This window comes from Solea solea, chromosome 7 (assembly GCF_958295425.1).
Source record: "Solea solea chromosome 7, fSolSol10.1, whole genome shotgun sequence".
NCBI classification, from domain to species: domain Eukaryota; kingdom Metazoa; phylum Chordata; class Actinopteri; order Pleuronectiformes; family Soleidae; genus Solea; species Solea solea.
Genome location: NC_081140.1, coordinates 31,300,723 through 31,312,650, shown reverse-complemented (window position 1 = coordinate 31,312,650; position 11,928 = coordinate 31,300,723). Strand labels below are relative to the sequence as shown.

At 38.4% G+C, this 11,928-nt stretch overlaps 1 protein-coding gene across 2 annotated transcripts in view; it reads left to right on the top strand.

The window, feature by feature from the left end:
* The first annotated feature begins 2,529 nt into the window (after positions 1-2,529).
* LOC131463035 (calsyntenin-2-like) overlaps positions 2,530-11,928 on the top strand; it is a 338,191-nt gene continuing 328,792 nt past the window's right edge. Inside the window, exon 1 of one of the 2 annotated variants that reach the window (XM_058634680.1) lies at positions 2,530-2,893. Coding sequence is in view for 1 of the 2 variants with exons in the window: in XM_058634679.1 (XP_058490662.1) it covers positions 2,836-2,893 (58 nt within the window). In the remaining variant the exon portion in view is untranslated. The remainder of the gene's footprint in view (positions 2,894-11,928) is intronic. The other variant, XM_058634679.1, reaches the window with a different exon arrangement.

The window sequence follows — 11,928 nt, the reverse complement described above, 5'->3', positions numbered from 1 at the left end:
GTGCCTCCATTTCAATATTATTATGTTATTTGGGGCACAGAGGTTTTTGTGTGTGGCCATTATATGTTTTTGCTGACATGGTTGAAATTTGTATCCCTACGAAACACATGCCGTGGCTGGTTTGTCCACTCTGGCTGCTGTAGAAACATGGCATAGCAAAATCAAGTCCCTTACCTAAAGTACATGTAAAATGCTTATTCTTAGGCTACAAAAAAAACACATTATTTTAAAGCAATTATACACTTTTATGAACATACATAACAACATTATGTCTGTTTTCCAATTAAGGATTTTAACACAGTGGACCTTATTCTAATAGTTTTCTTCCCCTTCTACCAAAGTCATTTCTAATGAGGTACTATTGTATTTTTACCTGCATGTTTTTAATAAATTGTTGCTTTTTGTTAACGCCACTTTGGTAATTTCTTGGTTAAATGAGACCAAATTTAATGTCATGAGTGTATGTGTATTGTCACCTTTGTCACCTGTTTTTATTGTTATTGTTTTTTCTCCCCTGTAGATAAGACCAGCAATAGATTATGTGCTTCCACACATCACAAAAAATTTAACCAGCAGAGATGGTCCATAAGAAAAGTTCCTTTAAGATAGGACCCTGAGAAAAATTGAAAAGTTATCATTAATCCCGCTGCCCTGTACCAACAACCACACATGGATACACTCACATGCATGCCAGCAACACCCACTTTCACACCTTACAGTCCCGAGAGAATTACATTACATTTTTTCAGTGAAACATTTTTCAACACTGACATTGTTGTGAGTGTTGAAAAAGTGAGCCTAACCCTAACCCAACAGTGAGCCCAGTTATACAGGGTTTTTTAAATGTCATTGCTTGTTTCAAAAAGCAGTGGCAGTATATGAAATTTAAGAAGCAGTTTTAAAACTAAAATAAGAGGAATACCAAGGTACATAAACTCCCTATTTCTTATATTATGTTGGATTTTGCCAATTTTACACAAAACATGACTGCTGGAAATTTAGTAATAAAGAAGAAAGAAGACATGATGCAGATGTTGTAGCCGGACAAATTGAAAAAGTTTTAAAACAATATTTAATATAATGCTGATAGTTGATGTGTATGTGCCCATGGCACTAAACACATTATAAGCCTGTATACATCTACAATATCATAACAACATGTGTGCCTTTTATCTCACCAGACAGACAGTCTGTCCCGACAGGAAACTGAGGATTGTAAACTGCTCACTCTCCTGCACCAAAGTCGCTATAGAGAAAATCAGTGGTTTTATTTGGGTCAGTGAGGTAAATTTGAATGGTTGTCTGCTCTAAGATAAAGCCATTGACATGGGTGGGAAGCCCATGTCCAAGAGGAAAGGAATTGGGTTTGTAACTGGAGGGTTGCCGGTTTAAATCTTGGGATGCTGCCCACTGCTCCTGCGTCCGCCTTGTGTGTGTTCACTATTGGTGTGCAGTAAGGGAATTGAATTCAGAGGTCAAATCCACTATCACTAATTGGTGTGAGTGCAAAAATAACTCATTCTAATTCTCTTTCTAACATTCTATACATTTGTCTGTATGGATTGGCGACCTGTCCAGGAAATACCCCACCTTTTGCCCTATGTCAGGTGAGATTGGCGTCAATCCGCCACAATCCCAATGTGGAGGATAAAGTGGTAGGAAATGGATGGATGAGGTAAATCCAAACAAAGGATTTGTGAAAAAATACAGATTGGGACTTACTGATTAGGGCAGCAGTGGATCCACAGATGCCGTGTTTATGGGGGAGATTATGCACACTCCAAAGGTCCTTATTCCAACCTGGGGCTCAAACCTGGGTCTTCTCGTTGCAAAGGCAAGAGCGCTCACCACTACACCAACTGTGTGGCCTGTGCTTCAGTTCCAAGTATTAAAAACTAAAGCCATTAAACTTGTTTCCAGCAAATGTAAAGTCTGCTAATGTATTGAGTTGTTTTTAAATACAAGTTCAGTATCACCACATATAGTGCTTCACTTTGAATAAGAAATACAAATTATTACCCTGCCATTTTTGTGATTTTAACCCTTAAAAAACAAAGAAACATGAGTTACATTGGTTTAACTATAATTCTTGCAATTACATGAGTTACATTTGTATTAGTAATAGTCAAGCAAAGTGGTGGACGCCAAATAAAATTCTACTTTGGGCCCCATAAAAGCTTGGGTTGGCACTGGTTGAAACATTAATATCTTTTAAAAATGATTTGATATTACAGCGTTAACACTGTCTTTATGGCCTTTCCATAATCATCCACATTTCTCTTTATTTGCAGACTTGTTAATGGAGTCAGTTACTATAAAAACAAGGAGGTCAATGCTTTTCAAACTAGGAGCTATTGATTCTCCCTCTGCTTGCCAAGCAAGATCATGGTGAGTATAGTTAGAGTGGGCTGGGACGCTCCAGAGATAAGAGGTGGGAGGAAGGGAGGAAGGGAGTAGAGAGCGCGAGCGCGCGCGAGAGAGAGAGGAGAAAAAGGCGACTGACTCCATCCTCCCTCCTCCCTGTGACGTCGCGTGGACTGGTCCCGTTTCAGCTAAAGCCAGTTTAGTTTTTGCCTCCTCCTCCAGCATCCTCACAAGCTGCGGTGCGACGCGCGCGGTAGTGGAAGCGGTGCGTCTGCGTTCGCGTTGCGGTGTCCTTCTGCTCCACATTGCCTGTCTTGTAACCACATTATCAGCCAACTGATTCTACACTCTAAGAAGGAGAGCGCGGACAGCAGCAAGAGGAGATAAAGAGAGAGCAGAGAAAGAGAAGAGGAGAGGAGAAAGGAGGAAAATAAGTCGCTGTTGTGTCTCCACTGAGCCTCCGCGGAGAAGATGCTGAGAATAGTGTTGGCTGTAGTCGCTCTGGGATTGAGCGCTGCTCGCAGCAAAGGTAGGTGTGGAGGTGAAGGGCAACTTGCTTTGTGGGGTGCACATCTCTCTCAGGGGTTTTGTTGGAAGAGAATGTGCGTGGCTGGAGATGCTGCGTGTGAGTGGACACAAATATCCATGCCTGAATTAAGGGCTGAACATAAGAAGCAAAAAAAAAAGAAAAAAAAAATTTGGACAGATATTGCAATACAGAAGTCTAACTTCATCATAGTGTTTACTGTGTGGGAGCATTAACGCACATTGACACCTTAAATCATTTCTAATGAGGTCATGGAAACTTGTATTTATAGATAATTTTCATTAAATGTCTGTATTTGATTGTTTTAATTGCCATAGAACCATCAAAAACTGAACAGTTTGTTTGTTTCATTGTTTTAAATTGGAAAAGGATGAATAGTTAAGCTCTACATCTGATAAACGATTGTCTGATGGACTGAGTCTGTGTTTGATGATCTTTCTTTCCACTGGGACTTGGCTCTTAATTACCACACAACCCCTCCAGAGTGTATTTGTTTTGTGTGGCATCACAGTGTAATTTCTACTGGGACTTGTGTTTCCAAGGAGGTGCTTACTGTGACCTTATCATAGCCTGTTTGTGAATTACAAATTATCTTCTCATGTGTTGGAAATCTGCTTCTGTTCTGTGTGAGGCTAGATGTTGGAGAAATGTAGTAACATGGTGAGATGTCAGCAGACTGTGGTTATTCACTGTTAAAGGAGAGTTTGTAAGAGAGGAGAGTGGAGCAGTGGATCTTCAAAGTGCCCCCCCCCCCCCGTTTTAAAAAGGGAAAATTGCCTCTCAGCAAGTTTGCAATGGAAAAATGGGGCAAATATCACAGTGGTAGTGTCCTGTGATGAGCTTGTTGTGGAAGTGAAGATGACGTCCACTTCAAACAGAATCAGTACATCCAAATTATTTTCTTTTCAATACTTAGTATGGCTATTGTTTTTGTATGTACATATATCATAGTACTAATATTATTATGTTTGCCAAGGAAGTTGTGTTTTCAACGGCATGGGTTTATAGTTTGTCCTTCCTGTCTCCATTTTTTGACAGATCAAGCTAAATTTGATGTGATGGTTAGGTGATTACCCAAGTATGTTCCCATTACATTTCGGTAAGAATCTACATCCAACAAATCTCCATATCTTATGTCTTATGGGTGAAACTATAACATTATATCTCTGTCAAATCATATACTACTATCAGATTAAGTTTGTATATATCTATGGCATCTAAACAGTTTAGGATGGATTTTCAAATTAATTTGAATTGATTTGACATATGAAGATCTGCTGTGAATAAAGACCTCTTCTATAGGCGGTTCTGATACTGGTTCTGGCACATGGGAAAGATTTTATCCATAATCTAAATGTTTCACTCAACACAGCTAACATGCTGCAAAGGGAGATATCCGCTGTCACCTTCATGTGGCAAGGACATGTCTGAGGGCTGTCTGCCATGCAGTTGGAGCATTATGTTTTTCAAATGTCTGTTTTTTCACAGGTGCTAAATACATAAACACAAAGGTTTTAGGTTAAAGCTAATGCTTTTTTAAAAGTGGTAAAATATTATATTAGACTGATGTTGTTATTGGTAGAAATTCAAGGTTGTAATATTGGAATATACACATTTACCCAAATGCTGATGAGACCACCTGAAAACTACTATAGTTCTGTAAATTAAGCATGGGTAGTGTTTATCAGTTGGCTCATTGAATCTACAGACACAATTAGCAAATTTAAAAAAAGCAAAACATGTGACAAATAATCCCCAAAGCAATGTACTGTAGTAGGTGGCGACTGATGTTTTTTTATTATTACCAAGGTCAATAACCATTATGCATTTTCAGTTAAAATGAACAGGTCTGTCAACATTTTGAATTCAAACTCTCCTTGCACGCACTGCGGTCGCCACACACATTTTCATTGAATTTAGCAATGTTTATTACTGCTATTTACATGTTAATTAAAATTCAAATAAATAAATTAAATTACACGTAAACTGTCTGTGCTAAGAAAAGCAAAAAATACTGGCACATGCCTTTTACTCTTTTTTTTTAAAAAAAGGTAAAAAAAAATGTGTATTTATTTTGTATGGACATTTGGTAACAGAGTCTAATTAGTAGTAAGAGACTCCACTTTGTTGTCAGTAGAAGCAGTGGCTAGAGAGCCAACAGCCCAGAGGAGGAAATAGCAGTAGTGTGCATATGTGTGTGTGTGTGTGTGTGTGTGTGTGTCTATATATATATGTTTATCAGCATATATATATATATATATATATGCTGATGACACTTAGATGTGGTAAATGTGTGCTATAGTGCTTTGAGTAATTTTCAGTCTTCTACTTTTATTCCTGTTGCACTGAAATTGCTTAATTCTCCAAAGAGCCTGGTGTGTGTGTTGGGTGTTAGTGGGCCACACAGGGCAACAGCTTTGTCTTAATCAACTCCCTGTAAACAGAGGCTGTCTCTTACATGGCAGAATAACAAGGTGACACCTGTCAGTTTTAGTCTGGCAGCCAAGAGATGCCACAAGTCTCATCAACTGCTCGTCCTGACACAGGAAGGGGCTTCCCTGCTGCTCGGCTGGCTGTTGCTGGTGTGCAAAGAAAACATATGGCGGTGGACCTGCTGCAGACCCAGACCTGGGCCAGAGGTCAAAGTTATTTCTCATTTTCATAGGATTTACCTTCAAAAACATGGCTCTTGTCTGCTGTGCTTTACAATTTGCAAATTCAATTTGTTTTTCAATCCGGAAATATTGCATAACTTGTTCATATGCTAATGTCTTCACATAATATAGCAATAAATAACAGGATTGATGCATTGTAAGGAATGATTTATTATTTTTTTTGAGTCCAGAGCTCGGCTGTGAAGTAAACAAATTACTGCCAAGTCAATGGAAAAACCAAGAACACTGTGGTTCTAATTGATTCCCTCAGGCCACTGTACAGTGCAGTAAAATTCAGGAGAAAGTGTTTCCCAGATCTGTCTATCTGCTCTCTGTTGCTACCATGGATATATTATAAGAACTGGATAGAGCACCGCCCCTTTGGATCCGCTCATTCCTATGGAGTTGTTCACTCCACAGCATGATGGGAGTACGCTACTGACGTGAGCTAGCGTATTTCAGAATACCGATGGCACGTTAGCGTCGGGCTTCAAACCATAAATAAATGGCAAAACCAACGATAGTGAATACAGTAAGCTTAAAAGTATAACAACGTAAGTACTCTTGACTATCAACTGAACGAAAAGCAATTAACACTTTTTTTACACTCATTTCCTCTCACCTACGTTTGAAACTCAGCAGATAAATACAGATGTGAGAATTAACTTCCTGTGTACACTGGCATACAAATGCCTAGTGTACCTGAGTGTGATATAACTGTTCAGATATTTCAGTATGTTACCAAGATTAAGATGCAGTCTTAGAGTTAGCCTTAGCTGCCATAGATTACTAAAACCATGCATTTTTCCAATTGTGTTTTTGCATTTCCATTAAGAATTGTACCAAAATGACCAACCACTTTTGGCACCCTTTCCTTGGGGTACTAGAGTAAAATGGTACGTTGCAGTCGTGGGTGGAGCTAGACTGGCTCCACCCACCCCAGTCAGCTGATTGGATGACAGAAAAAAGTGTTTAATCAACGCCCAGTCTATTTTCATACACAGCTTCACATCACATTGAGACAAAAGCTTATGTCACAAATAGTTATAGTAATAAAAAATAATGGTTTTGTATGTTTGTGTGTGTGCGTGTTTGGACAGGTCACTGGGAAATCCAAATACATTTGAAAAAATAGCACGTCAGGTAATATGACTGAATATGCATTCAAACCTGACTTTTGGAAAAAGTGACAGCCCTAGTGTGTGTCCAGACATGAGCACGCAATGTATGTGTTTCAAAGTTGCCACTTATCACTAGTGCTAACATCTGTGTGTGTGTGTGTGTAGGTCTGCCTGTGCACAAGTGGAGAGAATGAGAGTGCGGCCAACATGTTGACAGCCACCAAGGATGCAAAAATGTGCAAGGATGTGATGTTGTTGACAAAGGAATTATTGCATTCGCAGATACTCGCTGTGGCTCAAACGATTTCCCCGGGACTGACTGTGAAGCCGCTCGACAGGGAGAATCTTCTGGCAGCCAAGCAGAAAGAGCTATATAGGGTTTGTCTCGCCAATGCTGCCCCGTAGTCCTGCGTTTTGTGTAATTCCAAGCAATATGAACTCTGAATTTAGATAGCTCATTACCAGCACAGTGTATTTTAATTCTGCTACCTTTTTGCTTCTTTATTATATTCCACATAAATGCACTGTACATTTGTCAGTAAACAGGTCTTTGAAAGTTGGCTCTTGGTAACAATCTTAAGGCTTCAGCCTGACACTTGCTTGTGAAGCTGCTGGATTATTTGATTCTGGCTGCTGTAATTTATGGTTTTCTATAAAAGGCCTCTATGTGTGGCTGTGTGAAGGAGCTGCTTTTGAGTGCGAGGGATAAAGAAAGTCAAAGGTGTAGTCATTTGAGGAGCCCATTAGTAAATAAAATAAAGAGGGGGACAAAAAACAGGCTGATTTATGTCCCCCTCTTTTGGAGTAAGGAAGTGCCTTAAGGCAGCACTACTCTATAAATTCTACAGTGACACTGCATGCGACGCAAATCCTGCTTTGGTCAGTGGAGCCAGGCGACATGGACGAACATCACAAACACTTGCCTCTGTCCACTGTTTTTCAAAGCTTGGCTGATCTCTGCAGCTCTGTACTCTTTAACGAGTGAGCGGAGCTTAGTCACCAAGCCACTGATGCCAGCACAGTCTCTATAGCCATCACAAAAACAAATCCAGCGGTGGATTTAGGTATTTTTGGGGCCTGAGGCAAAACAGACATGAAGGCCTTCAGCATACCTTTTTGTCACTGATTGCTTTTGTCATTTAGTTTGTGCGTATGTGATAAAGTTAATTTACCAACCTTACCAAGCAGGCTGGTTCTGTCAAATCTTCTACCTTGATTAGTAGAGATAGGGAAATAAAAACACTTGAAATAACTCAACTCAAATTTATTTATAGAGCACATTTAAAAACAACCGAGGTTGACCAAAGTGCTGTGCAAAATGAAGTCAAATAACACAATAAAATAAAAGGCTCGGTCAACAGGTCTGGTGACTCAGAATATTATAAGTAAAATAAAGTATATTACTTTTTTAGAGATAAAAATGTGGTGATAAAAAGCACTTTCACTAAGTATGGGTGAATTTCTATTATTGTGATAATCGACTGCATCCTCATGACCTATTGGGATCTTATCAAATCCATTTTAATTCTGACCAATGTAAGTGCAGACTGGAGGCTACGCCTGTTAGAATTTAGAAAAAAAAAAAAACATTCAAACTTTTTTCAAAATATTATTTTCACAATAATATTTTGAGTTACTTTGGTCAGGATAATCATGATGGGCAGTTTTTATATTGTCTCATGCTGAATACTCACAGCTACCTTTTTACTTAATGGTACAAGTCGCTGAGCTTCCACTAAAAATAAGATATAAATGTGAATTAGGGCTGTCACTTTTTCATAAATCAAATTTAGCATGACCTGTAATTAAAACTTGCCCTATTACAGTGATAAAAGATCACAGTTTTGACTTCATTAACCGTGCTGCTAGCTTTAGAGTATGTATAACATATGTTGGATTGAACAAACACTTCCTGAATGGGTACTTGCTGTCAACAGGAGGAAGCTTCTAAATGTTACATCTGTTTAAATGTGGCTCTTTTTTTACTTACAATATTAGCCATGGATGAGCACACATGCTTATGAAATATGATGCATTGAAAAATATAGAAAGTATACACAGGATAAAATACTTCAAATAAGTTCAATGGCAAACACCTTCAGCAGTACAAGCCAACATATACAATATGTTATAAAGTTTTATGACTTCTTATTTTCATTCTTGCAGTACAATTATGGTATTTGTGATAGTTATTCACATGACATTTGCTTGGAGTATTTTTTTCAGTGTGGTTTTAACCCTTAAGCCCTAAATATCATACTCATAATAAAATGAGTTTCTCTGCAACCACAAGGTCTATTTTAATACTTTTGGTGAAGGGAAAAATTGTGGGATTTGTTAAGATGTGTAAATATCAGTGTAAATGTTACTGGTGAAGAGTAAATGAAGATAGCACACACAAAAAATGAAAATAATTCAGCTTTGCCTGAGAAAAAAAAAGCATGAATATCTCTATGGAATGATGGAGAATAAGCTCTAAACTCACTCAAATCAAAGTACAACCTGTGAACATCATCTCTGCAAAGTTTGACTTTGATCAAGTGAAGCAGAACAAAATTAGAGAGATTTTAATGCAAAAATTACAGGCGAGGACTTATTTGGCACACTTTGGAAACATCTGTGCCATTTGTATTTAAACCATGTATTAAACTACTTTCTTCACTTTTATATAACTATTAATGTTCATTAAAACAATTTATGCCATTGTTTCAAAGTTCCTCAGACTTTAATATGTTTTCCATTCCAAAAACAAACACCAGATGGGTCCATTGAGACTTGTCTCTCTTTGCTGGCCTGTATCTCAGCAGGGAATGGTCTACATGAATGGACAACATCTCATTGGCTTCCTTACAGCTAATAGAAAGACGCTGTTGTCTCTGAATTTTGATTGACAGCTTGGTTAGCCAATGAGAAGCAACAAAGTCCTCCTGGCTGCTGCGTTAGGATAGGGTAATGCTTTTTTTGAATGTAACACAAGAAGTCAGTCTAACTGGGGAGCGCTTTGTTTGCAGTGAAAGATTAATTTTTCACGGAGAAACATCAAAGGTAAGAGCAATTTTACAGTTGTTGTTCAGCGAATTATCTTCTGTTGTCCGTATTCTTTGGCTTTTATCTCTGTAATGTAATGCTTTGTCGTATACTGCTTTGGCATACACTGTAGCCCAGATTTCGCTGTTTAATTTGATGCCCAGCTTCAAAATATTCTCTCAAAATTCACTTTTTTCGAAAATAGGCTGCGCAGACTGTCAGGGTCATGCAATTGGGGGACCTTCGGGCAAAAGACAATAGTGAAGAGAGTTTCACATTTTGTTCTTTGTCATGGAAAGTGACTGTGGCTCCATCAGATCCACCAAACCACTAGATTTGGTTATGTCCATTTTCTTGTAAATTTCTGCACATGTGGAAGTGGGGACTCTACGAAGGGACTTCATTCATGATGAATTGAGCTTTCAGATGTCATTGTGTATTATTTTTATTTAATTTTTCCTTATTTTTTTATATAGCATGAATATTTGGTGATGGGAAAGTAGGAAGAAAGGGAGAGGAGGTGTGTCAGTGCATGTCTGCACTCCGTCACAGTGGCAAAACGACAAAAGTCATCATTACATCACGCGCAGGCACCGATACACACACACACACACACACACAACACACCTTATGGATCATCACCAGCACTTAAACTCTTCTTTATTGAACTGTAAAGCTGATAACTGTTTACATAATCCAACCATATGGTCTCTAATGTGTTCACTGTCCTGTCATAAATTATAAACGCTGCTTCTAAACAGAAACACTATAAGTCAATGATGTATCAGTTTCTACTTATTAACACTATTTTGTACTCCTTATATATCATTATTAAAAGATTACACTGTATTTTCAATGAAGCAATAATTTTTCTTTTTTTCTATTGTATTCACGCTTCATTTTCTGTGTCATTAAAATAACTGGAAATTACCACTGAACCCAGCCTGAAAGGATCCTGTTGTGTCCTGACAGGCCTGGGTTGGCTTATGGCCCATAGTTCCTAAACTACTTGTACCACCAGTGGTACTGAGGGAAATCAGACATACCGTTCAACTGTATATTCCAGGGTATGCGATAGGAGTGGAACTGAGGAACTTTAACTGCCATGCTTATAAAAGGAAACAAATCACAAAAAATTAAAATAAATTCAACATTAATAATAAGAGTCACCCTATCTCTCGTTCCATCTAATTTGGCAAGACCAGTGTCTCTGAAGTATACGTGAGGACGAGGATGATGATGAGAGAGCAAATGATCTTATTGGGAATAAGTCTGTATTATGCTTAATATTTTGTCAGATGGCAATTTCCTACCTTTTTCTTGAGAAAAGGGTGGGAAAGGATTGTTTCAGTGACCCTGTGATTACTGAGATCTGCAGAATCCCCACAAACTCATCTATCACACAAGCATTTTTTATTGTTAATGAGCAACCAAGACTTTACTTTGTGCCTCAGATGAGTGTAAAGTGGCGTTGAGTGGGCGTTTGTTGATTCACAAATTGTCCCTGAAAGCTATCGTCAGATCTTAGTTTATTGACTTCCCAAGTTGCTTGACACACAGCCAACACACTCACTTCCTCTGCCATCTTTCACTTCACTCTATACTGTATCTGACTCCTTTTGTTTTACCTCCTGTATTTCTGTCTCTTCCAACGCTGCAGTCTTTTTAGATGTGGAATGAGGAAAGGAGTGTGTGTGTCTGTGTGTTTGTTTTGAGAGAGTCAGTGCGTGCAGGCATGTAGTTCAGCCGCTGACTGAAGTGGATGCATGCACTGAGAGTGTGGGTGTTTTCACCTCATGCTTCTTTTCTTCTTTTTCTTCCCTTTTTTGTTTTTTTGTGTCTTTGGAGTGCTCATGGCTGACTGTACTTGGCAGCACATATCACTCAGCTTTCCCTCAATGAGTGTTAAGATTATTTGATCAGAGGCACGGTCAGTGTGTTTTGTTGAATTAAGTTAGAAACTCTGGTGGTTTAAGGGAGGAGAAAAGGAAACGATTTCAACACATTTAGAAGCTGCTTTTAGAATCTTCCAGTCATAATCACATGATCCTTGTGGCTAGATTTTCAAATACCCAGTTAAAGGGTATGCTATCTTGAGAGAAAATTATACTTTTATAATATAAGTTTAACTTCCCACATATTTGTATAACCAGACCTGGTGTTCAAAATAAACAGCCGTAACTTTTGATAAAACACAAACTAGAGATTTTGAGAT